The sequence below is a fragment of the Falco peregrinus genome, unplaced genomic scaffold (genome assembly GCF_023634155.1).
Source record: "Falco peregrinus isolate bFalPer1 unplaced genomic scaffold, bFalPer1.pri scaffold_29, whole genome shotgun sequence".
Taxonomy (NCBI): Eukaryota; Metazoa; Chordata; class Aves; order Falconiformes; family Falconidae; genus Falco; species Falco peregrinus.
The window spans coordinates 2,227,531-2,254,455 of NW_026599598.1; the positions used below are offsets into that span (position 1 = coordinate 2,227,531).

The 26,925-nt window shown below is 47.1% G+C and overlaps 1 protein-coding gene across 1 annotated transcript; it reads left to right on the top strand.

Moving 5' to 3' along the window:
* Positions 1-2,816: 2,816 nt before the first annotated feature.
* LOC101910432 (olfactory receptor 14C36-like) lies at positions 2,817-26,925 on the top strand. Its single transcript, XM_055793317.1, has 3 exons — positions 2,817-2,952; positions 6,454-7,387; positions 26,700-26,925. The coding sequence occupies exons 1-3, from the start codon at positions 2,817-2,819 to the stop codon at positions 26,923-26,925; spliced, it is 1,296 nt and encodes a 431-aa protein (XP_055649292.1).

Consider the following 26,925-nt stretch of genomic DNA (forward strand, 5'->3'; position numbering starts at 1 on the left):
CCCACTACCCAGGAAAGCTTTACCACCGCAGGAACTGCCCTCCAGGCAGGGAACCTAACTCAATAGCTATTTTTTGGTGGTCTTTCGCCTCAAAAAAGTGAAATCACCTCCACATGGTCTTCTGAACCACATGGCTGCTGCTGGCCTTTCAGCTTCTCCCAGAGACATGACCAAGCCACATGCCTGCTGCTGTCCTGTCATGTCCACAGGCAAAACGGACATGACAGCCGGTACCCCAGACCTTTTCCTGGAGAGGTCCTGTGCTGTAGCTTGGCAGAAGGACTTTCCCAGCCATGTTCCTGTTGCTGGCCTATCACCTCCAGAGACAGAACTGACCTCACAGGCCCCTTCACAGCCAGGCACGTCCTCCTGTCATGGAGTTCCTGAGAGTCAGCTGTCCCCCTCATAGCACATCTCCATCACCCTCCTTCTGCTCCATGACCTGACCACAGAAAAGCAGCCTTGTTTCGTTCAGATTTATCAAATTCATTTCCCACAAGCCATTTGAGTGGAGAAACATTATTCACATGAACTTCCGTAGTTGTGTTGACACAATTTATATATGAGCTTCCATATACATGGCTTCTTTTTCCAGGTTGGACTGACCTGTGGAGATCATCGAATCCAACCCTCCAACTGAGGCAGGGTCAGCTAGAGCAACTTGCTCAGCAACTGGTCTAGCTCGGCTTGCAATATCATAGAAGCATAGGAACAGAGAATCATTTAGGCTGAAAAAGACCTTAAAGATAATCAAATCCAACCGTTACCACAGGACGGCCAATCCCATCACTAAATCATGTCCCGAAGCACTGCATCTATGTACTTTTGAAATTCCTCCAGGGCTGCTGATTCCACCAGCTCCCTGGGCAGCCTGTTCCAATGCCTGACCATCCTTGCAGTGAAGATGTTTTTACTCATATCCAATCTAAACCCCTCCTGGTGTAAATTGAGGCATATTCCTCTTGTTCTGTCACTTGTTATCTGGGAGAAGAGACCTACCCCACCTTCCAGGTCTACAACCTAACCTTTCAAGTCTACAACATCCTTTCAGGCAGAAAGATCCGCCCTGTGGTTCCTCTTCTCCACACTGTACAACCCAAGTACCCTCAGGTGCTCTTCAACTGACCAGGGCTCCAGACCCTTCACCACCTTTGTTGCCCTTCCCTGGACATACTAAAACACCTCAACATTACTGTTGAAGTGAGGGGCCCCAAATGGAAACACAGTGTTCAAGGTGTGGCTTCAGCAGTGCCAAGTACAGGGGGTCCATCACTGCCCTGGTCCTGCTGGCCACACTGTTTCTGATACCAGACACGATGCTATTGGCCTTCTTGGCCACCCGGGCACACTGCTGGCTCATGCTCAACCATCTGTCAACCGGCACTCTCAGGGTACTTCCCCACCAGGCAGCCTTCCAGCCACTCTGGCCCAAGCCTGTAGCCTTGTGTGGGGTTGTTGTGACCCAAGTGCAGAACCTGCACTTCTCCTGGTTGAACCTTATACAATTGGACTCACTTGAAAGGCCCAACCCGTGCAGATGCCTCTGCAGAGCCTTCCTGCCCTCAAGGACATCAGCACTTCCACGCAACTTGATGTTGTATGCAAACTCACTGAGGGTGCACTCAATCCAGATCGATGATGAAGTTCTGAGACAGGACTGGCCCCAACACTGAGCCCTGGGGAACGCCACTCCTTATGGGCCATCGTCACCTGGATGTCACTCCATTTACTGCACCTCTTGGGGCTTGGGTGTCCAGCCAGCTCAAACCCAGTGTGGAGAACACCCACCGAAGCCATGAGCAGCCAGGTTCTCCAGGAGAATGCAGTGGGAGGTGGAGCCAAAAGGCTTTCCTAAGGTCCAGGTAGACAGCATCCACAGCCTTTCCCTCATCCACTGGGCAGGTCACCTTGTCCCAGCAGCAGATCAGATTCATCAGGCAGGACCTGCCTTTCATAAACCCATGCTGGCTGGTCCTGACCCCCTGGTTTTCCTGCACCTCCTGTGTGATGGCGCTCGGGCCGATCTGCTCCTCAACCTTCCCTGGCACTAAGATCAGGTTGACAGGCCTGTAGTTATCCCCATCCTCCCTCCTGCCCTTCTTGTAGGTGGGCAGCACGTGACTAACATTCAGCCTTCTTGGGCCTCCCCAGTTAGCCAGCACTGTTGAAAGTCATCGCTGTGGTGAGGCAATAGAGAAACAGACCAATGATTTTCAAAGTGTCCCTGCATCACGGGATGTCCATTGTCAAGGACACAATCAAAAGCACCTTGTCCTTTCTGGATATAAGCTTCACCAGAACCACGTGTCCTCTCGGGCGGCAGAGGCATCACTGGCAGCAATGCCTTCTCCTGCAGCACTGCACAGTCCAGCCCTGCGTGTCTCTGGTCCCAAGGACAGCATGGATTGCTCTCCTTAGGGACATCTCATTTCACCGTCACAGTGACCTCTGCCCACCGCCCCAGCATGCTCTGCAGCAAAATATTTTGCTGGTGTGTGACCTTGGACACTTGGTACCCATTATTATTTTTGTTGTTACATGTCTGAGCTTGGCCCAGGTGACACAGGTGTGGTTCAGGGTAACTCTGCTCTGAAATAACCTAAATCAGGGAGAGGAAGGGGAAAAGTCTTATTCAAGCAGCGTGAGGAAGCCTTAGGATCAGTAACCTGACATCTGATTGGGGAATTTAGAGATCCTGTGGGTTGACATGGCAAGGGTTTGGGAGTGGTTTGGAGGTGTTTGTAGGGCTGGCAGAGGTGAGAAGAGATCAAGAGCTGACTCCGTGGCCATAACAGCCACTTTCATTTGACTCCAAAATGGACCAGCCCCTGCCCAAACCTGAGCCAATAAGCAATCGCAGTGGCACCTCCGTGATACCCTATGGCAGAAAGGACAAAACACAATGGGAGAGGAGTGAGAATGATGTGAGAGAACAACCCTACAGACATCAAGGTGAGGGAAGAAGGAGGGGAGCAGCGAGACAGAGGCTTGGTGGGATCCTGCAAGCCAGTGGTCAAGTAACCACCCGCTGACAGTCACAGGGCAGCACAGTGACAATGCTCCTTTAGGTGTCTGCAGGTTCTTTGCATCGGCATTCTAGCACAGCTGCCAGATGGGCCAACAGCTGTGATGCTCCCCTGGATCTGAAACCCTGCATCATTCGTGTCCACCTTGGTTCTAGGAGCAAAGCAATGGTGGAGTCTCATCTCCCAGGGGAGTGAGGCAGGAGAGCATCAGAGTGCAGGCCCCAGGTCACACACACTGGCAGGCTGTGGCCTGTGCAGAAGGAGGGAACACTCCTTCGGGTGCCCTGGAATTGCCGCACAAGCATGAACTCCATTGTCAATGTTGGACCTGTTGGAGGCTGCTGTCCTCGCCGAGCAGCTGTGCTGAGCTCTGCCACCTGCCTTGGCACTTGGTTCCCTCAGGGTCACAGCTCTGTCTGCAACAGGACGGGCTGCAGCTGCCTCTGCGTGGGCCCCTGGCTGAGGGCACTGCTGCACATCTGGGCTGAAGCCCCCCAGCTGTGGCACCAGCCCAGCTCTGCCTGGCCATAAGGCACCCTGGTACCAAGTGTCCCCGAGCCCGTGGGTGCAAAGGCTTTGCTTCAGAGCAGAGACATGGCCTGGGCAAGGGAGAGCTGAGTCTTGAGCCCTCGGACTGTGCAATGAAGTGCTGAAATGGGCTCTGCAGGGCTTACTGAAGCACTGAAGACATCCTCCCCGCCCCTGCCTGTACAACCACCAGACACACACATACACACACGCTCCTTTAGGAGTACTTGGATCCTTTGCTGCAGTCTTCCTGGTGTCCTGTCTAGTAATGGATTAACAAAAGTTGATAGTCATACAATAAACTTTTTCTAGTAAGGGAATTGCCACTGCTGGAAATAAGTGCGTCCCCCCAGGTGAGGCAGGGCCCATGAGGGATTGCCTCATCCTGCTGCCCAGCAGGTTCCCCTGCAGCCCCAGGGACAGCTGGAGGGAGCCCAGAGGGGCAGAGGAGGGAGGCAGGGAGAGCTCAAAAGCAGCCCTTGGTGGGAGGCTGCTGAGAGCTCCCTGCTGGAGAAATCTGCAGAGCCCTGGAGCCGGTAAGTGTGTGGCTGCAGGGCAATGCCTCTGCAGTTCCTAGCCGGGTCTGCAGCAGCTGGGCCCCCCCCAGCCTGTGGGACCGTGTGGGAGCCTTGTGCTGTGGAGGAGGCCAGTGTGCTGCAGAGCAGGGCTTCCCTGCTGCAGCGTGGGAGGGCCAGGGCATGTGGGCTGCCTTGTGCCAGGGCCGGCTGCAGGGCTGTGAAGGTGGCTGTGCAGGCAGGGGTGCCCAGGGCTGTCCTTGCCAGCAGGGTCCCTGCAGCCCAGGGGGCTGTGTGCTGGGGCAGGGGCTCTGCCGCCTGCCAGGGGCAGCTCTCAGCCTGCCGGGGGGCTCCCCACAGCTCTGGGGGCGTATGGACTGAGCCCCCATAGGGAAGGATCTCTCTGCTGTGCAGAGTGTGCTGCACGGTTGAGCGCTGTTTACAAGTATAGGTTACCCTCAGAATATGTCTGGATGAGACTTTTCGTATCGAAGGTCAGCGCAGGGATGTCTATGATAAATCCAGGGCTCTCCTCAATCTGTGTTTTCAGTTTTCTGTTGTTGGGGGCAGGAGAGGGGAGGCAGAAATGTTAATGGAGATCTCGAGTTTGAAGATGTCCCTGAGACTGCCAGCTGTAACTCTGAGTGATGAGGAGGTCTGCCAGGAGCCTCCTGAAGTGCCCTCAGCCACTCCTCCGCCTATGAACAGCAGCAGCAGCACCTTTGCTGGAGCCATCAGGGTCGTTCTGAGCTGCCCTTTTCCCCCTGCGGGCAGGACCCTGCGCCCAGCCAGTGCCCTGCAGACAGGCACGTTTGTGCGGGGCCAGAGCACAGAGGTTGTGATGGGATCTGTGAGCGCTGACAGGGAAAGACCTGGCACAGGGAGATACCTCCCACAAGGAAAATCTCCTGGCAGAAGCGATATGATCAGGGAATGAAAGGAAACTTCAGACAGAATTGTTGAAAGGAGCATCAGCGAGCTCTCTCTGACCATGTGCAGCGCAGACCCCTTTCTCTGAGGCATCCCCCTGGCTGCTCTCCCCGCAGCAAAGCCTCTGTCCTCAGGGCTGGGGGTCCCGAGGTGTGAGCCTCCCCCTCTGCAGCCAGAGCTCCAGCAGAGCCGCGGTGCAGCTCTGCAGCCACGTGCCCCGGTCCCTCTGCAGAGCACAGGGGCTGAGAGCAGCTGCCGGGCAGTGTTGGTGTGTGGGAGGTGGCGAGCAGAGCTGGGCAAGGGCAACGCTGCCCTCAGTGCCTGGCACGCTCGCCCTGGACACTCTTACCTCGACCATCAGTGCAATTTTACTTCTTTCTCTGCCGTTTTGGGTTAGTTTTATTCTCTAGCTCTTGCTGTCAGGCTCTCTGGGGATGGGTGTTTCAGCTGCAGAGTCACACTCTGACCTTGTGGGTCCTCTCCTGCAGGTGTGTCCATGGGAACAAGTGTCCCAGCTTTCCTCTCACCTGTGGGGCTGTGGGCAATGCCCTATGTGGGGCTGGGCAAGGAGCTGGTTCTCCCTGAACCTGATGCTCTTGTTAGGGCACTTGGCTACCTCCTTGAAGTTCCCTTCCAAGCAGTGAGTTGCCCTCCAGAATGGAAACCTGTCCCCTCGCACCCATGAGTGACCTGAAAGCCCCACATAGAGGCGCAGAGTTTCTGTGATGGAGAAAACACTGCTGGGGTGGGTGAAATGAGCTGTGTATCCTTTGCTGTGGGTGGGATGCTGAGTTCTGATGAAAGTCTACACCCTTTACTGGTCTGTGGTGGGTCAGTCTGTTCTCAGCAGTGCCTTGTGGTACTTCAGGGTAACATGGGAGTGTGGCCACCATTCATCTCAGGAAGGTGCAAGCCCATAGAAACTGGGAACCAGCAGGACAGACCACCTCCCCTCACTGGGCACTCACCCACAGGCAATCCTCTTGCCTCACAGACCTCACTCTGTTACCCCGGAGGGCAGCAAAAATGCTCTGCTTTTCTGACATCCGAGAATACGCAACAGGAGAGATGGCAGGGAGCAGTGAAAAAACCTAAAACTCCCTTAAAATGCCTTCACCCTTCCCGTTCCTTAGCACTGGCGCTGCAGACGCTGACCAGCCCTTCTGCGTTGGCACTGGTTTCACAGGACAAAGTTGAACACCAGGACTGGTCCCTGCCCCCACCCACTGCTGCAGAGTGGGGCTGGCTGGTCAAGAGCCCGTGGGCAGATGCCCTGCTCTTCATCACCTACACGGCCAGCACCAAGCAGGGCTGCAGCCACACAGCTGCAGGAAGATCTCCAAGAAAAGAGAGGGATGTCTGTGTGTGACGGGGGGATGGTCTGTGGGAAACGGCTTTGATTGTGCTTGCAGAAGTCTCCCCTAAATTATCACTGTCTTTTCCTCCTGTGACAGGACCATATGCCCAGAGGCAGCAGATGTCCAACAGCAGCTCCATCACCCAGTTCCTCCTCCTGGCATTGGCAGACACGCGGGAGCTGCAGCTCTTGCACTTCTGGCTCTCCCTGGGCATCTACCTGGCTGCCCTCATGGCCAACGGCCTCATCATCACCACCGTAGTGTGCAACCACCACCTGCACACCACCATGTACGTCTTCCTCCTCAACCTCTCCCTCCTCGGCCTGGGCTCCATCTCAACCACTGTCCCCAAAGCAATGGCCAACTCCCTCTGGGACACCAGGGACATCTCCTACGCAGGATGTGCTGCACAGCTCTTCCTGATTGTCTTTTTCCTTTCAGCAGAGTATTTTCTCCTCACCGTCATGGCCTATGACCGCTCCGTGGCCATCTGCCAGCCCCTGCACTACGGGACCCTGCTGGGCAGCAGAGCTTGTGTCCACATGGCAGCAGCTGCCTGGGCCAGTGGGTTTCTCCATGCTGTGCTGCACACGGCCAATACACTGTCACTGCCGCTCTGCCACGGCAATGCCCTGGGACAGGTCTTCTGTGAAATCCCACAGATCCTCAAGCTCTCCTGCTCACACACCTACCTCAGGGAAGTGGGGCTTATTTGGGCTAGTGCCTTTTTGTACTTTGGGTGTTTCGTTTCCATCGTGCTGTCCTACGTGCAGATCTTCAGGGCTGTGCTGAGGATCCCCTCTGAGCAGGGACGGCACAAAGCCTTTTCCACGTGCCTCCCTCACCTGGCCGTGGTCTCCCTCTTTCTCAGCACTGCCACGTTTGCCTACCTGAAGCCCCCCTCCATCTCCTCCCCATCCCTGGACCTGGTGGTGGCAGTCCTGTACTCGGTGGTGCCTCCAGCAGTGAACCCCCTCATCTACAGCATGAGGAACCAGGAGCTGAAGGACGCACTGAAGAAGCTGATGCAGTGAGATTTATCTCAGAAGCAATGAATTATCCATGTCCCTTCACAAGGCATTTCCAATTCATGTCTGGAAACTCCAGTGCGTTTAGCATTCTATTTGTGACAATCCTGTTTGTCTAGTAATGTCTGAATCCGTTGCACGTGGGAACCCAGCCTGTCTGACCCGGTGTCCTTGTACATGTGCGTGGGTGGACAATTAACCTTGACTCCTGTCTCACATCTCTGTAATAAAAGGAGGATTTCTCAGTTCCGATGTTTGGACTTCTGGCACTAATTCCAAAGCCAAGCTCAGGAACAAGCTGCAGGAATTTTTCCCTGAACAACATCTGTGTGCTTTGGTTCCCCATGGCTCATGGGAGGAGGGCATGGGGCAACGTGTTAGGGCATGGGCCTGTGTTGAGCCTTGGCGTGTGGGTGCCCAGTGCCCATGGGAATGGTGGGTGACCAAGAGGGATGTGCCTGGGACCATCTCCCTGGGCTTTCAGGCACCGCTGCCCTGCACAGCAGCACCGCCTGCTCAGGGCCATGCCTGAGACCACATCCCTGGGCAAGAGCAGGTGTCTCTGTGGGTGCCCCAGCTGGGGCAGGCTGCTGTGTCCCTGGTGCCGCAGGAGGTGCCTGGGGAGCCCCCAGGCCAGCAGCCTGGTGCTGGGGACAGGGACTGGCACCGAGGGGCTGCCGGGAGTGGGCAATCAGGGTCCCTGTGAGAGAGGAGCAGCAGAGAGAGGGAGGCAAAGGCCTCTGTGTCCTCATGCCATGGCTGGTGCCAGCCCTGGGGCTGACTGGCAGGAGGAGACCCCTCTCTGCCCACCAGCATCTCCTGTGCCCTTGTGATGGTCTATGGCCATGGGGTGAGTGCCCAGAGCTCTGCAGCCCCCTTTGGGTGGGCACTTGCATGGGGCCAGCCCCGCGTGGGCTGCTGTGTCTGCCTGGGCTGGGGAGAGGGCAGGGGAGGGGGGCAGAGCTGTGGGGGGCTGGGCTGGGAAGGGCCAGGGAGAGGGAAACCCCAGTGAGAGCTCAGCTGTGTGGGTGTGCAGCGTGGGGGGCACACAGCAGGGTGGTCCTGGTGCAGATCTGGGGGTCATGGTGAAGCAAGCAAGGCACCAAAGGAGCGGGACTGAGGGGCCAGATCTGTGCCGTGTTCCCTGCACACCCTCAGAAAGCTGCCACAGGGAAATTTCATCCATGAATTCCCAAACACTGCTCATTTCCATGTCTGGTCTTATACCCCAGCCCTCATTAGGGACCACTGCTGCATGGTCACCTCTGTCCTCCTCCGTTGCCCAGAGGTAGCCAGCTCCATCAGCATTGCTAAATATAAAGGGAGCCACTTTCCTGCTGACACTTGTTACCCACAAGTCCCATAGCCCTTGCCACAGTTGGTCTCTCAGTGAAGGCCATAGTCGGACACCTCCAACAAGATCATGTTCTCATGGCATGGTGTTCTAACAAATATTGATAGAGATCCCACCAGCTGGCCTGGGTCCAGCGCTCCAGTCTTTCACTCAGAACCATTTCTCAAATAATACTCTTACTCTCTCACAGACAGAATGTTCCAAACACACCCATGCACAACTCCACCGGGGAAGGTGCCAGAAAGGCGTTCTGTTGGTAGTTTTTACACTACCCCGGTAGGCAGCTGAAAGGCACCACAAAAGTAGGGCTACCTGCTTTCGGGGCTGAGATGGGGAATCGCTGAATTTTGGTTTCTGCTGGTGACAACATGTTCCAAACACACCCCATGCACAACTCCACCAGGGAAGGTGCCAGAAAGGAGTTCTTTTGGTAGTTCTCACACTACCCCGGAAGCCAGCTGAAAGGCACCATTAAACTTCTTCTACCTGCTTTCGGGGCTGAGATGGGGAACCGCTGACTTTTGTACTCGGCTGGTGACAGAATGTTCCAAACACACCCCTTGCACAACTCCACCGGGGAAGGTGCTAGAAAGGAGTTCTGTGGGTAGTTTTTACACTACCTTGGTAGGCAGCTGAAAGGCACCACAAAATTTGTTCTACCTGCTTCCTGGGCTGAGATGGGGAACTGCTGACTTTTGGACTCGGCTGGAGACAAAATGTTCCAAACCCACCCCTTGCACAACTCCACCGGGGAAGGTGCCAGAAAGGCGTTCTTTTGGTATTTTTTACACTACCCCGGAAGCCAGCTGAAAGGCACCATTAAACTTGTTCTACCTGCTTTCGGGGCTGAGATGGGGAACTGCTGAATTTTGGTCTCGGCTGGTGACAAAATGTTCCAAACCCCGAGCACAACTCCACCGGGGAAGGTGCCAGAAAGGAGTTCTCTAGGTAGTTCTCACACTGCCCCGGTAGGCAGCTGAAAGGCACCACAAAAGTAGGGCTACCTGCTTTCTGGGCTGAGATGGGGAACTGATGAATTTTGGACTCGGCTGGTGACAACATGTTCCAAACATAGCCCATGCACAACTCCAACGGGGAAGGTGCCAGAAAGGATTTCTCTTGGTAGTTTTTACACTACGCTGGAAGGCAGCAGAAAGGCACCAGAAAATTTGTTCTACCTGCTTCCTCGGCTGAGATGGGGAACTGCTGAATTTTGGTCTCGGCTGGTGACAAAATGTTCCAAACCCACCCCTTGCACAACTCCACCGGGGAAGGTGCCAGAAAGGCGTTCTGTTGGTAGTTTTTACACTACACCGGAAGCCAGCAGAAAGGCACCAGTAAAATTTGTTCTACCTGCTTTCTCGGCTGAGATGGGGAACCGCTGACTTTTGGACTCGGCTGATGACAACATGTTCCAAAAATACCCCGTGCACAACTGCACCGGGGAAGTTTCCAGAAACGAGTTCTCTTGGTAGTTTTTACACTACGCCGGAAGGCAGCAGAAAGGCACCAGAAAACTTGTTCTACCTGCTTTCGGGGCTGAGATGGGGAACTGCTGAATTTTGGACTCGACTGGTGACAGAATGTTCCAAAAACTACCCATGCACAACTGCACCGGGGAAGGTGCCAGAAAGGAGTTCTCTTGTTAGTTCTCACACTACCCCCGGGAGGCAGCTGAAAGGCACCACAAAAGTAGGGCTACCTGCTTTCTGGGATGAGATGGGGAATCGCTGAATTTTGGTTTCTGCTGGTGACAACATGTTCCAAACACACCCCGTGCACAACTCCACCGGGGAAGGTGCCAGAAAGGAGTTCTGTTGGTAGTTTTTACAATACCCCGGTAGGCAGCTGAAAGTCACCAGAAAACTTGTTCTACCTGCTTTCGGGGCTGAGATGGGGAACCGCTGAATTTTGGTCTCGGCTGGTGACAAAATGTTCCAAACCCACCCCGTGCACAACTCCACCGGGGAAGGTGCCAGAAAGGCGTTCTGTTGGTAGTTTTTACACTACACCGGAAGCCAGCTGAAAGGCACCATTAAACTTGTTCTACCTGCTTTCGGGGCTGAGATGGGGAACCGCTGACTTTTGGACTCGGCTGATGACAACATGTTCCAAAAATACCCCGTGCACAACTGCACCGGGGAAGTTTCCAGAAACTAGTTCTCTTGGTAGTTTTTACACTACCCCGGTAGGCAGCAGAAAGGCACCAGAAAACTTGTTCTACCTGCTTTCGGGGCTGAGATGGGGAACTGCTGAATTTTGGACTCGGCTGGTGACAGAATGTTCCAAACACTCCCCATGCACAACTGCACCGGAGAAGGTGCCAGAAAGGCGTTCGCATGCTAGTTCTCAGACTGCCCCGTAGGAAGCAGAAAGGCACCAGTAAAATTTGTTCTACCTGCTTTCTGGGCTGAGATGGGGAACCGCTGTCTTTTGGACTAGGCTGGAGACAAACATTCCCAACGCCTACTCCATGCACAACTCCACCGGAGAAGGTGCCAGAAAGGAGTTCTGTTGGTAGTTCTCACACTGCCCCGGTAGGCAGCTGAAAGACACCACAAACTTTGTTCTACCTGCTTTCTGGGCTGAGATGGGGAAATATTCTATAGGGCATATGTCTTAAGAATAGGACTTACGGTTAAATCTTAAGGTTTAAGTCTTAGGGATAAGTCTTAGGGTTAAGTTTTTGTGTTAAATCTCAGGGTTAAGTTTTAAGGTTAAGACAGGGTTAAGTCTTAGAGTTATGTCTTAATGTTAACGTCTTAAGATTAAATCTCAGTGTTAAGTGTTATGGTAAAGTCTCAAGTATAAGGCTCAATGTTAAGCCTCAGGGGTATGTCTTAAGGTTCAGTCTTAGAGTTAAGTCTCTAAGGTTAAGACTTAGGGTCAAGATTCAGGGTTATCTCTTAGGGTTAAGTCTTAGGGATATGTATTAAGGTTAAGTCTTATGGTTCAGGCTTAGGTTTAAATTTATGGTGAAGTCTTAGGGTTAAGTTTTAAGGTTAATTCCTAGGGTTAAGTCTTATGGTTAAAGTTTTAAGATTAAATCTCCGGGTTAAGTCTTAAGTTAAAGTCTTAAGTCTTATGGTCAAGTCTTATGGTTTAGTCTCATGTTTAAGTCTCAAGGTTAATCTCAGTGTTAAGACTTAAGGTTGAATCTTAAGGTTGAGTCAGTGTTAAGTCTTAAAGGCTAAGTCTGTAGTTTAAGTCTGAAGGGTTAAGTCTTGGGGATATGGCTTAGGGTTAAGTCTCAGGGTTAAGTTTCAAGGCTAAGTTTCAATGTTAAGTCTCAGGGTTATGACTTAGGGTTAAGCATTAAGGTTAAGTCTTAGGTTTCAGTCTCAGGGTTATGTCTTAGGATTAAGTCTTAGGGTTAAGTCTTAGGGTTAAGTATTAAATTTAAGTCTTAGGGTTAATTCTTAGGGTTATGTCCTAAAGATCACGTCTTAAGGTTAAATCTTAGGGTTAGGTCTTAAGGTTAAGACTTAAGATTAAGTCTTAGAGTTATGTCTTAGGGTTAAGTCTTAAGGTTAAGACTTAGAGTTAAGTATTTAAGGTTACGTCTTAGGTTTATTGTCTTAGGGTTAAGTCTTAGGGTGTTGTCTTAAGGTTAAGTATTAATATTAAGTCTTAGGGTTAAAGTCATAAGATTTAATCTCAGGGTTAACTCTTATGGCTATGTTATAAGTTTAAGTCTTAATTTTAAGTCTTGGGGATAAATCCTTGGGTTAAGTCTCACGGTTAATCTCAGGGTTAAGACTTAGGGTTAAGTCTTAAGGTTAAGTCTTAGGGTTTAGTCTTAGGGTTCAGTCGTAGGGTTAAGTCTCAGGGTTATGCCTTAGGGTTAAGTCTTATGTTTAAGTTAAGTCTTAGGTTTAAATCATAGGGTTAAGTCTTAGGGTTAAGTTTTAAGTTTAAGTCTTAGGGTTAAGTCTCAGGTTTAGTTTTTAAGGTTAAGTCACAAGGTTAAGTCTTAATTATAAGTGTTAGGGTTAAGTCTTAAGGTTAAGTCTAAGGGTTAAGTCTCTAAGATTAAGTATTAGGTTTAAGTCTCAGGGTTAAGTCTTAGGGATAAGTCTTAAGGTTAAGTCTTAAATTCAAGTCCTAGGGTTAAGTTTTAAGGTTAAGTCTTAAGGTTAAGTCTCAGGGTTATGTCTTAGGGTTAAGTCTTAGGTTTAAGTCTCAGGTTTAAGTCTTAGGGTTAACTGTTAAGGTTAAGACCTAAATTTAAGTCTTAGGGTTAAGCCTTAAGGATAAGACGTAAATTTGAGTCTTAGCGTTAAATCTTAAGGTTATGTCTTACGGTTAAGTGTTAAGGTTAAGTCTTAGATTTAAGTGTTATGGTTATGTCTTAAGGTTAAGTCTTAGTGTTAAGTCTTAGGATTAAGTCTTAAGGTTAACTCATAAATCTAAATCTTAGGGTTAAATCTTTGTGTTAAGTCTTAAGGTAAAATCTTAAGTCCTAGGGTTTGAGTCTTAGGTTTAAGTCTTAAATTTAAGTCTTTGGGATACGTCTTAGGGTTAAGTGTCAGGGTTAAGATTTATGTTTAATTCTTAAGTTTACGTCTTAGGGTTAAGTCTAAAAGTTTAGTCTTAAATTTAAGTCTTAGTGTTGTCTTCGGTTAAGTTATAGTGTTAAGTCTTAGGGTTACATCCTAAGGTTCAGTCTTATATTAAATTCTCAGGGTTAAGTCTTAGGGATAAGTCTTAAGGTTAAGCCTTAGTATTATGTCTTAAGATTCAGTCTTAAATTTAAATCTTAATAATAAGTCTTAAGGTTAAGGTTTGGGGATAAGTCTTAGGGTTAAGTCTCAGGGATAAGTCTTAGGGTTAAGTCTCAGGGATAAGTCTTAGGGTTAAGTCTTAAGGTTAAATCTTAGGGTTAAGTCTTAAGGTTAAGTCTCAGGGTTAAGTCTTAGGTTAAGTATTAGTATTAAGTCTTAGGGTTAAGTCTTGTGGTTAAGTCCTAAATTTAAGTCTTAGGGTTATGTCTTAGGGATAAGTCTTAGGGTTAAGTCTTATGGTTAAGTCGTAAATTTAAGTCTTAGGGTTATGTCTTAGGGATAAGTCTTAAGGTGAAGTCTTAGGATCAAGTCTTAAGGTGAAGTCATTATGTTTAATCCTTAGGGTTAAGTTTTAGGATTGTTTCTTAGGGTTAAGTCTTAATGTTAAGTGTCAGGTTAAGTCTTACAGTTAAGTCTTATGGTTACCTCTTAATGTTATGTCTTAGGGTTAAGTTATAAGGTTAAGTCTAAGGGTTAACTCCTAAGGTTAAGTGTTAAGTTTGAATATTAAAGTTAGGTCTTAAGGTTAAGACTTAGGGTTAAGTCTTATAGTTAAGTCTTTAGGGTTAAGTCTTAGGGTTAAGTTTTTGGCTTACGTCTTAGGGTAAAGTATTAAGGTTAAGTCTTAAACTTAAGTCTTAACGTCAAGTCTTAAGGTTGAGCCTTAAGGTTAAGTTTTAGGGTTAAGTCTTAGGCTTAATTTTTATGGTTAAGTCTTAAGGTTAAGTTTTAGGGTTAAGTCTTCTAGTTAAGTCTTAGGGTTAAGTCTCAGGTTTATGTCTTACGGTTAAGTCTTAAGGTTATGTTTTAAGGTTTAGTCTTGTAGTTAAGACTTAACGGTAAATCTGAAGGTTAAGTCTCATGGTTAAGTCTTAGGGATAAGTCTCAGGGTTAAGGCTCAAGGTAAGGTCTCAAGGTTAAGTCCCAGGGTTAAGTCGTAAGGTTCTGTCTTAAGGCTGAGACTTAGGGTTAAGTCTTAAGGTTAAGTCTTATGGATTGAGTCTTAGGTTTACGTCTTAGAGTTAAGTCTTGGGGATATGGCTTAGGGTTAAGTCTCAGGGTTAAGTTTCAAGGCTAAGTTTCAATGTTAAGTCTCAGGGTTATGACTTAGGGTTAAGCATTAAGGTTAAGTCTTAGGTTTCAGTCTCAGGGTTATGTCTTAGGATTAAGTCTTAGGGTTAAGTCTTAGGGTTAAGTATTAAATTTAAGTCTTAGGGTTAATTCTTAGGGTTATGTCCTAAAGATCACGTCTTAAGGTTAAATCTTAGGGTTAGGTCTTAAGGTTAAGACTTAAGATTAAGTCTTAGAGTTATGTCTTAGGGTTAAGTCTTAAGGTTAAGACTTAGAGTTAAGTATTTAAGGTTACGTCTTAGGTTTATTGTCTTAGGGTTAAGTCTTAGGGTGTTGTCTTAAGGTTAAGTATTAATATTAAGTCTTAGGGTTAAAGTCATAAGATTTAATCTCAGGGTTAACTCTTATGGTTATGTCATAAGTTTAAGTCTTAATTTTAAGTCTTGGGGATAAATCCTTGGGTTAAGTCTCACGGTTAATCTCAGGGTTAAGACTTAGGGTTAAGTCTTAAGGTTAAGTCTTAGGGTTTAGTCTTAGGGTTCAGTCGTAGGGTTAAGTCTCAGGGTTATGCCTTAGGGTTAAGTCTTATGTTTAAGTTAAGTCTTAGGTTTAAATCATAGGGTTAAGTCTTAGGGTTAAGTTTTAAGTTTAAGTCTTAGGGTTAAGTCTCAGGTTTAGTTTTTAAGGTTAAGTCACAAGGTTAAGTCTTAAGGTTAAGTCTTAATTATAAGTGTTAGGGTTAAGTCTTAAGGTTAAGTCTAAGGGTTAAGTCTCTAAGATTAAGTATTAGGTTTAAGTCTCAGGGTTAAGTCTTAGGGATAAGTCTTAAGGTTAAGTCTTAAATTCAAGTCCTAGGGTTAAGTTTTAAGGTTAAGTCTTAAGGTTAAGTCTCAGGGTTATGTCTTAGGGTTAAGTCTTAGGTTTAAGTCTCAGGGTTAAGTCTTAGGGTTAACTGTTAAGGTTAAGACCTAAATTTAAGTCTTAGGGTTAAGCCTTAAGGATAAGACGTAAATTTGAGTCTTAGCGTTAAATCTTAAGGTTATGTCTTACGGTTAAGTGTTAAGGTTAAGTCTTAGATTTAAGTGTTATGGTTATGTCTTAAGGTTAAGTCTTAGTGTTAAGTCTTAGGATTAAGTCTTAAGGTTAACTCATAAATCTAAATCTTAGGGTTAAATCTTTGTGTTAAGTCTTAAGGTTAAATCTTAAGTCCTAGGGTTTGAGTCTTAGGTTTAAGTCTTAAATTTAAGTCTTTGGGATACGTCTTAGGGTTAAGTGTCAGGGTTAAGATTTATGTTTAATTCTTAAGTTTACGTCTTAGGGTTAAGTCTAAAAGTTTAGTCTTAAATTTAAGTCTTAGTGTTGTCTTCGGTTAAGTTATAGTGTTAAGTCTTAGGGTTACATCCTAAGGTTCAGTCTTATATTAAATTCTCAGGGTTAAGTCTTAGGGATAAGTCTTAAGGTTAAGCCTTAGTATTATGTCTTAAGATTCAGTCTTAAATTTAAATCTTAATAATAAGTCTTAAGGTTAAGGTTTGGGGATAAGTCTTAGGGTTAAGTCTCAGGGATAAGTCTTAGGGTTAAGTCTCAGGGATAAGTCTTAGGGTTAAGTCTTAAGGTTAAATCTTAGGGTTAAGTCTTAAGGTTAAGTCTCAGGGTTAAGTCTTAGGTTAAGTATTAGTATTAAGTCTTAGGGTTAAGTCTTGTGGTTAAGTCCTAAATTTAAGTCTTAGGGTTATGTCTTAGGGATAAGTCTTAGGGTTAAGTCTTATGGTTAAGTCGTAAATTTAAGTCTTAGGGTTATGTCTTAGGGATAAGTCTTAAGGTGAAGTCTTAGGATCAAGTCTTAAGGTGAAGTCATTATGTTTAATCCTTAGGGTTAAGTTTTAGGATTGTTTCTTAGGGTTAAGTCTTAATGTTAAGTGTCAGGTTAAGTCTTACAGTTAAGTCTTATGGTTACCTCTTAATGTTATGTCTTAGGGTTAAGTTATAAGGTTAAGTCTAAGGGTTAACTCCTAAGGTTAAGTGTTAAGTTTGAATATTAAAGTTAGGTCTTAAGGTTAAGACTTAGGGTTAAGTCTTATAGTTAAGTCTTTAGGGTTAAGTCTTAGGGTTAAGTTTTTGGCTTACGTCTTAGGGTAAAGTATTAAGGTTAAGTCTTAAACTTAAGTCTTAACGTCAAGTCTTAAGGTTGAGCCTTAAGGTTAAGTTTTAGGGTTAAGTCTTAGGCTTAATTTTTATGGTTAAGTCTTAAGGTTAAGTTTTAGGGTTAAGTCTTCTAGTTAAGTCTTAGGGTTAAGTCTCAGGTTTATGTCTTACGGTTAAGTCTTAAGGTTATGTTTTAAGGTTTAGTCTTGTAGTTAAGACTTAACGGTAAATCTGAAGGTTAAGTCTCATGGTTAAGTCTTAGGGATAGGTCTCAGGGTTAAGGCTCAAGGTAAGGTCTCAAGGTTAAGTCCCAGGGTTAAGTCGTAAGGTTCTGTCTTAAGGCTGAGACTTAGGGTTAAGTCTTAAGGTTAAGTCTTATGGATTGAGTCTTAGGTTTACGTCTTAGAGTTAAGTCTTGGGGATATGGCTTAGGGTTAAGTCTCAGGGTTAAGTTTCAAGGCTAAGTTTCAATGTTAAGTCTCAGGGTTATGACTTAGGGTTAAGCATTAAGGTTAAGTCTTAGGTTTCAGTCTCAGGGTTATGTCTTAGGATTAAGTCTTAGGGTTAAGTCTTAGGGTTAAGTATTAAATTTAAGTCTTAGGGTTAATTCTTAGGGTTATGTCCTAAAGATCACGTCTTAAGGTTAAATCTTAGGGTTAGGTCTTAAGGTTAAGACTTAAGATTAAGTCTTAGAGTTATGTCTTAGGGTTAAGTCTTAAGGTTAAGACTTAGAGTTAAGTATTTAAGGTTACGTCTTAGGTTTATTGTCTTAGGGTTAAGTCTTAGGGTGTTGTCTTAAGGTTAAGTATTAATATTAAGTCTTAGGGTTAAAGTCATAAGATTTAATCTCAGGGTTAACTCTTATGGTTATGTCATAAGTTTAAGTCTTAATTTTAAGTCTTGGGGATAAATCCTTGGGTTAAGTCTCACGGTTAATCTCAGGGTTAAGACTTAGGGTTAAGTCTTAAGGTTAAGTCTTAGGGTTTAGTCTTAGGGTTCAGTCGTAGGGTTAAGTCTCAGGGTTATGCCTTAGGGTTAAGTCTTATGTTTAAGTTAAGTCTTAGGTTTAAATCATAGGGTTAAGTCTTAGGGTTAAGTTTTAAGTTTAAGTCTTAGGGTTAAGTCTCAGGTTTAGTTTTTAAGGTTAAGTCACAAGGTTAAGTCTTAAGGTTAAGTCTTAATTATAAGTGTTAGGGTTAAGTCTTAAGGTTAAGTCTAAGGGTTAAGTCTCTAAGATTAAGTATTAGGTTTAAGTCTCAGGGTTAAGCCTTAGGGATAAGTCTTAAGGTTAAGTCTTAAATTCAAGTCCTAGGGTTAAGTTTTAAGGTTAAGTCTTAAGGTTAAGTCTCAGGGTTATGTCTTAGGGTTAAGTCTTAGGTTTAAGTCTCAGGGTTAAGTCTTAGGGTTAACTGTTAAGGTTAAGACCTAAATTTAAGTCTTAGGGTTAAGCCTTAAGGATAAGACGTAAATTTGAGTCTTAGCGTTAAATCTTAAGGTTATGTCTTACGGTTAAGTGTTAAGGTTAAGTCTTAGATTTAAGTGTTATGGTTATGTCTTAAGGTTAAGTCTTAGTGTTAAGTCTTAGGATTAAGTCTTAAGGTTAACTCATAAATCTAAATCTTAGGGTTAAATCTTTGTGTTAAGTCTTAAGGTTAAATCTTAAGTCCTAGGGTTTGAGTCTTAGGTTTAAGTCTTAAATTTAAGTCTTTGGGATACGTCTTAGGGTTAAGTGTCAGGGTTAAGATTTATGTTTAATTCTTAAGTTTACGTCTTAGGGTTAAGTCTAAAAGTTTAGTCTTAAATTTAAGTCTTAGTGTTGTCTTCGGTTAAGTTATAGTGTTAAGTCTTAGGGTTACATCCTAAGGTTCAGTCTTATATTAAATTCTCAGGGTTAAGTCTTAGGGATAAGTCTTAAGGTTAAGCCTTAGTATTATGTCTTAAGATTCAGTCTTAAATTTAAATCTTAATAATAAGTCTTAAGGTTAAGGTTTGGGGATAAGTCTTAGGGTTAAGTCTCAGGGATAAGTCTTAGGGTTAAGTCTCAGGGATAAGTCTTAGGGTTAAGTCTTAAGGTTAAATCTTAGGGTTAAGTCTTAAGGTTAAGTCTCAGGGTTAAGTCTTAGGTTAAGTATTAGTATTAAGTCTTAGGGTTAAGTCTTGTGGTTAAGTCCTAAATTTAAGTCTTAGGGTTATGTCTTAGGGATAAGTCTTAGGGTTAAGTCTTATGGTTAAGTCGTAAATTTAAGTCTTAGGGTTATGTCTTAGGGATAAGTCTTAAGGTGAAGTCTTAGGATCAAGTCTTAAGGTGAAGTCATTATGTTTAATCCTTAGGGTTAAGTTTTAGGATTGTTTCTTAGGGTTAAGTCTTAATGTTAAGTGTCAGGTTAAGTCTTACAGTTAAGTCTTATGGTTACCTCTTAATGTTATGTCTTAGGGTTAAGTTATAAGGTTAAGTCTAAGGGTTAACTCCTAAGGTTAAGTGTTAAGTTTGAATATTAAAGTTAGGTCTTAAGGTTAAGACTTAGGGTTAAGTCTTATAGTTAAGTCTTTAGGGTTAAGTCTTAGGGTTAAGTTTTTGGCTTACGTCTTAGGGTAAAGTATTAAGGTTAAGTCTTAAACTTAAGTCTTAACGTCAAGTCTTAAGGTTGAGCCTTAAGGTTAAGTTTTAGGGTTAAGTCTTAGGCTTAATTTTTATGGTTAAGTCTTAAGGTTAAGTTTTAGGGTTAAGTCTTCTAGTTAAGTCTTAGGGTTATGTCTCAGGTTTATGTCTTACGGTTAAGTCTTAAGGTTATGTTTTAAGGTTTAGTCTTGTAGTTAAGACTTAACGGTAAATCTGAAGGTTAAGTCTCATGGTTAAGTCTTAGGGATAAGTCTCAGGGTTAAGGCTCAAGGTAAGGTCTCAAGGTTAAGTCCCAGGGTTAAGTCGTAAGGTTCTGTCTTAAGGCTGAGACTTAGGGTTAAGTCTTAAGGTTAAGTCTTATGGATTGAGTCTTAGGTTTACGTCTTAGAGTTAAGTCTTGGGGATATGGCTTAGGGTTAAGTCTCAGGGTTAAGTTTCAAGGCTAAGTTTCAATGTTAAGTCTCAGGGTTATGACTTAGGGTTAAGCATTAAGGTTAAGTCTTAGGTTTCAGTCTCAGGGTTAAGTCTCAGGGAAAAGTCTTAGGGTTAAGTTTTAGCGTTAAGTTTTAGGGTTAAGTGTTAAGGTTATGTCTTAGGGTTAAGTCTTAGGGTTAAATCTTAAAATAAAGTCTTAGGGTTAAGTCTCAGGGTTAAGTCTTAGCGTTAAGTCTTATGGTTAAGTCTCAATGTTAAGTCTTAGCATTCCGTCTTCTGGTTAGGTCATTATTTTAGGTCTTTGTGTTAAGTCTTAGGGTTAAGTCTTAATGTTGAGTCGTAGGGTTAAGTCTTAGGGTCAATTTTAGGGTTAAGTCTTAAGGTTAAGTGTAGGGTTAAGTTTTAGGGCTAAGTCTTACGGTTAGGTCTTATAATTCAGTCTTAAGTTTAAGTCTTATGGTTAAGTCTTTAGGTTAAGTCTTAGGGTTCAGTCTTACGGTTAGGTCATTAGGCTAGGTATTAGGGTTAGGTCTTAGGGATAGATTCTAAGGGTTAAGTTTTAAGGTTGAGTCTTAGGGTTAAGACTTAAAGTTCAGTCTCTAGGGTTAGGTCTTTAGGTTAGTTCTTAGGGTTAGGTATTAGGATTAAGTCTTAGGGTTAAGTCTTAGCTTAAGTCTTAAATTTAGGTGTTAGGGTTATGTCTTAAGATTTAGTCTTAGGGTTAAGTCTTTTGGGATAAGTCTATAGAGTTCAGTCTTAGAATTAATTCTTAGGCTTAAGTCTTAGAGTTAGGCCTTATGGTTAGGTCTTAGGATTATGTCTTCTGGCTGTTTTAAGATTAAATCTTAAGGTTAAGTCCTAGCGTTAAGTCTTAAGGATAAATCTTAGAGTTAAGTCTTATGGTTAGTTCTTAGGTTTAGAGTCTTAGGGATAGGTCTAATGGTTAAGTTTTAGGTTAATTCTTAAGGTTAAGTCTTATGGTTAAGTCTTAGGACTGAGTCAGGATAAAGTCTTAGGGTTAAGTCTTTGATTTAAGGCTTAGGGTTAAGTCTGAGGGCTACGTCTTAGGGTTAGTTCTTAGGGTTAAGTCTTAGCGTTAAGTCTATAGGGTTAAGTCTTAGGGTTATGTCTTAAGGTTGAGTCTTTAGGGTTCAGTCTTATGGTTCATTCTTAAGGTTATGTATTAAGGTTATGTCTTCGGGTTAAGTCTTTAGGTTCGGTCTTAGGGTTAAGTCTTAGGTTTAAGTGTTAAGGTTAAGTCTTAGGGTTAAGTCTTAAGAGTTCAGTCTCTAGGGTTAGGTCTTTAGGTTAGGTCTTAGGTTTAAGTCTTAGTTAACCCTTAAGACCATATGGGTCTTAAGTCCCTCCCCCCCCTCGGTCCGTCCCTAAAGTCCCTCCCCCAACCACAACACCCCCCCCCCCCCCCCCGTCCTTCCCTAAAGGCCTTCATCAACCCCCCCGTCCGTCCCTAAAACCCTTCCCCCAGACTCCCCACTCTGTTGTCTAAATAACACACACAGCCTCAACACCTCCCCCCACCGTGTATCAATACACACCCCTCTCCATACCCCCACCTCCCCCACTCCCCCACCCCACCTCCACCACCCCCCACCCGCCATACACCCACTCCCACAAACACACATTCTTGCCCCACCCCCCCACCCCCCGCCCTCACACACCCCGGTCCATCCCTAAACACCTTCATCGATAATTACCTGTCCGTCCCTAAACCCCTTCCCCCCGCCCCCTCCCCTGCTCCGGTCCCTCTGTCCCTGGCATGGCCCAACTGCCCAGCACCACCAGACCACATTGGCCCAAACACCATAAGGCAATGGTTCCCACCTAACAATAGCAAGTCGGGGAACTTTTTTTTTTCCTAAATAGAGAGCGTTTTACTTCGTATGCTGCCAACTATGCCGAATTATGTTTTGCTGACTGACTGGATACACAGCAAAGATGAATTCCACATCAAATATGATCAAATCTACCAATTATATCAAATAATGGAATATATCAAATGCAGTTTCTTAAATTACAATAAAAGAAAATAGCATGCAATATGATATAAGGCACCAGTAGCAGTCATTGTGAGCGATATGATAAAAGAGCAATAGGAGCGAAGCATCCATTTGTTATCCCAAAGTGTTAACGTGACTAAGGAAAGGAGACATCACCAATTAACACCCCAACAACACCCAGGCCCACCCTTCGGCTGGGAGCCCCCTTGCAGCCAGTGCCAGGAGTCTCTCGGGAACTGGGAAATTCCCCTGGAGAAGGTACCAGGAAGGAATTCTCTTGCTGCTTCCCACCGTGCATGGTAGCCATGTGAGGCACAGCACAAGAGTTCTGCTCCCTGCTTTCTGTGGTGAGAAAATTGACACAGCACTCTTGAACTCATACAGAACCAAAAAGCATGGCTTGGGAAAGTGCAGCGCTGCTCCCCTGGAGAGGGTTCCAGGAAGGAATTCTATTGCTGCTTCTCACCCTGCCCTGGCAGCCATGTCAGGCACAGCACAAAAGTTCTGCTCCCTGCTTTCTGTGGTGAGCAAAATTAACCCTTCAGAGTTGCAGTCGTTAAGAGCCCAAAAAAGTCACTTTGGGAAAGTACAGCACTCCTCCCATAAAGAAGGTACCAGGAAAAAAATCTGTTGCTGTTCTCACCCTGCCCTGGCAGCCATGTGAGGCACAACACAAAATTTCTGCTCCCTGATTTCTGTGGTGAGAAAATGGACCTCTCACATTTGCAATCACGCAGAGCCAAAAAAAACCCTCACTGTGGGTAAGTGCAGCACGGCTCCCCTGGAGAAGGTTCCAGGAAGGAATTCTCTTGCTGTTTCTCACTCTGTCCTTGCAGCCATGTGAGGCACAGCACAAATGTTCTGCTCCCTAATATCTGTGTTCTGAAAACTAACCCCTCACATTTGCAATTGTATAGAGCCAAAAACACCCTCACCTTGACAAGTGCAGCACTGCTCCCCTGGAGAAGGTGCCAGGAAGGAATTCTGTTGCTGTTCCTCACCATGCCCTGGCAGCCATGTGAGGCACAGCAGAAAAATACTGCTCCCTGCTTTCTAAAGTTAGCAAAATTGACTGTTCACAGTTGCACTCATGTAGAGACAAGACTTTCTTACTCAAAAGCAAAACCCAAAAAGCCACGTAGCCTTGGGAAACCCCTTGTCCTTCCATGTGGCTGGTGACTTCCCATGGCTCTTCCACAAGGCAGGACAAATAACCATGAATTTGGAAGCCCACGTAAATTCAAGTACACTTAGTCCTCTGATAGTCACTACTTGTGGGCCAGCAGTCCTCTCACCCCTCCACAGGACTGCCTGTTAGTCCTCTAGCAGTCATTCCCCATGGAGGGACCACAAGTCCTCCATACCTACCTACCAGCTCACCAGAAATGAATCAGACCACATCAGAAGTGACACTGCCTGACCTGCAGGAGATATATTAGGCCTGTAACGATGGTTTCAAGACAGAAAAAACCACCATCATCCACCAGCACAGCAGAAAAACAACCAGAAGAAACATTGTACACAAAGCAAAGGTACCCATCCAAACCCCACCAAGGCAAAAGAGCTGAAAAAAGGCACTCTCCACAAAAAAACCCACCACACAGTTCACAAGATAAGATAAAAATGCCATGACCCTAGGAACGCAGGGCCAACAAACACAGATTCTGTCCATAACAATAACACACTTTGACACTAACTCGCTGGACCTCTGGCATACCATAACCTTGTTGCCCCCATACTCCAGCACATTGTAGCCCTAAGGCAACACAAAATGGAACACAAAGTCCCTGGAGATCTCTGCCAAGGCCTTCAGGTGGTCCCTGACCTCAGGCATCACAACCTTGAAGTGGGAGACAGATGGAGGCACCAGGACATCACTGGCATCCATCTTCACACCCTGAAACATGTCTGGGATAAACGCTCTTGGGGACAGAGGCTGATGCACCTGGAGGCTTTGAACCAGCCAGCCACCATCACAGGGCTTCAGCTCATCATTTCTGTGTCAGAGCCACCAGGAAGGTGGCCGCATCCTCCCAGAGAGACCCCTCAGGGCACCTGTACGCAGCTCCAGGGGGCTGGATGCATAGCCTCGGATCCATGGGGGGAGGGGTGCTTTAATCCTGGGAGCAGGATTTCTGACAGTGCCCTTGAGGAGGAAAGCCTCCTCAGGCCTGGAAGCCTGAGAGACATCCCTGCGCTGCTCCACATGTCACCAAAAGCAGGGGCTGAGGAAGGCTGCTTTGGGGCCCGTCGAGGGAACCAGCTCCCCTGGGCTGCTCTGCGGCCACCGGCTGCCGTTGCTGTCAAGCAGGTCTCAGTGCTGCTCTGCAGTCGGCCGTCACCTCCCTGCGCGACACTCTCCAGCGCAGCACACGTCTGCACTGGCTCTCCCTTGGGACAAAGATCACAAGCGAGGGACGGGCTTGGCTTTGCCCCCAGTCCCAGGCTGCCACCAGAGAGACCTGCCACCCCCGCCCCAGCTGTGCGATGTGGGCACCACGTGCAGCTGCAGACGTGGGTCAGGGCAGCTGTGGGCAGGGGGCAAGCCCCGTGGCGGTGCCCCCGGCGCTGGCAGCAGGCAGAGCTGGGGAGAGCGAGGGGCAGCCCAGGGCAGCCGGCAGCTGGCGGCGGGGCCCGGCAGGGTGCAGCACCCTCAGCAATGCCCGGCTCCTTGCGCCTCGGCCCCAGGGCTGCAGTGCAGGGCTGGCCCCAGCCGGGGCTGGGCTGGGAACAGCCAGGCAGGGCCCCCTGGCAGCCCCGGCACGCACCTGCTCCCTGCATGGGGCAGCCTGGTCCTTTGCAATCGACCCCGTGGCACCCAGAGAAGAGCCCTGCGGGCCCTGCCCTGGGCCTGAGCCATCGCTGCAGGGATGAGGCCTTCCTCGGCGTCCGTCCCTCAAATCACTCCCTCCGGCCCCCACGGTCCCTCCCTAAAACACTTCCCCTCGCCCCCAGTCCCTGCGAGTGGGGAATCTGCCTCCCCAGCTGCGGGCCCAGGCAGCGCAAGCCCCCCCAGGGCTCACCCTGCCATCCATGTGGTTCCTGGAATAATAATTCTAATGAGCACCACTCAGAGAGGCCAAAAACTGAAGTGCAGGGTTGATGCCAGCATTACAGCCGGCTGCAAGCGAAAGGCACTCAATGGACATGGGCGCTGCTGGGAGGGAAAGCGCCACGTCAGGACGGTCGGGAATATCGGCTGGCTGGGAGGGAGCTCCATCGAGCGCTCAGAGTCGAGGCTTGAGATCCTTGCAGCCACGGAGGTTTTTGCACGGAGAGCTGCGCTAAGCAAGGCTGGTTTATCACTTTGGCTGCAACACGAGGGTGCTGCACCCACGCATGTGTGCTTCCCCTGAGCCGACAGAGAACTTTCTCTCCTGGGCTTTGTTCCCTCTGGGACAGCGGCTGTGAGCGAGGCAGGGCTGTCAGATATGCACAGCAGGGGTCGAGGGGCTCAGAACGGATAAACCCCCCGGCCTGTGCCCGGACCTGTCCCTCTCTTACAGCCTCCATGGCAGTTCCCCTGCAGCTGAATAGAACCATCAACGCTCTGTCTTCAGTGCCGTTTCTTGTACATAGAAAAAGGGGACAGCACAAAGCGTGAAGCAAAGCCGAGAAGGTGGCACCTGATTTTAAAAAAAGAATACATTTAGTCCATCAAAAAAAATGTGGTGGAACTCACTCTTCCAATTGTTATTAGGCAGGAGGAAAATGGATTTGGAAAGCAAGAAAAATCGCTCACCTCAAGCTATAAGGTGGCTACGAAACACAGACTCTCCCGTGCATGTCCTGCTCATTAGTTCCACGCTTCGGACATGCCTGCGGCTTCCCTGAAGCACCCTCTCTGGGTTACTCTTCCAAAGGGGTTCCTGGGACATCTGCATAGGGAAGCTTCCTGAAGGAATCACCGTTTGTTATCCTGTCAGGTTTCAGCCAGGGCAGATAGCCTGTGCATGCAGGGACTACAAACTGCAGGCATTGCAACTTGTGGATCCTAAGAAAAAGGAGGTACACAATACGAATTTACAGTACAAGGCTGTCACTGAAACAAGCCATGTGAAGTGGAATATAGTACTTGTAGCACCAGTGAAATAGTGTACATTAAAAAAGTAATCATCTATATACAAAAAAGTAATGAAAACTTATTTTCAGGACATCAGCGCTTTGCTACTGTTTGCCTGGAGTTTACATGGGAATTAAGAGATCCGTTTCTCTAGAGCAGCTCTGATGAGAGTCATGTATCAAATTCTGGAGAAGTGAATGATCTGATCTGGTAACCTAAAGCCCATTTCCGTTACATACCCTAATCAAAAGTGATTGCTAGTCTGTTAGAGTAGACCTTACGCCCTGCTGTTCCTTGCCTTTTTAATAATGTTAGTGCGTTCCATCCTAGGGATTTTAAAAGAATGGCTTTTAAAGCAGCTTTTCCCAGCAAGCCAGACGTTGCATGAGTCACACTGGAATAAGGGGAGGGGAGTCTGCGGTGTATCGCTGTGGCACATCACTTTAAATTAGTGCAGTGCACTCTAGGGCAAATAAAAAGAATAGTAAATCAGGAGAGTTCAGGTGTCGTGGCGATTTATTCTACAACGGGCAACCTGGCCACCTGCATGGGGCCAAACCTCCTCAGCCCACCCGAGGGGCACACGCTCCCCCTGGACATCCTGGGGCAGGTGATGGGGAAGCTACGCTCTGTTTACCAGCCAGCTACAGCCTTCCATCCCCACCGGAGCGTTGCTGCCCAGAGGTACCTGGCTGCCGCCTCTCCTGAGCAAACGTTCGTGGGGGAGCTGCTGGGCAGAGCAGCCCCACAGCTGCAGCTTTCTGCACAGAAGCGAGGGTCCGGAGTGCGAAAGACTGTGCTCGAGCCACTTTTCAGCCACCTAGGTGGAAACCAGCAGTGGTTGCTTGTGTGCAGGTGACACAGCTGGTGGAGTTCCTCATAGAGCACCACGAGGAACTCTTTGGAGAGGATGTGGCTGGTCTGGCCAACACATCAGCTGAGGAGTTGCCAGCCTCGGGGCAGAAGCAGAAACCGCTATGTGAGGTCCATAAACAGCGTGCTGACAAAGGCCTCCACCTGATGAAGGTGGCCCTGCTGCCGCAGGGATGA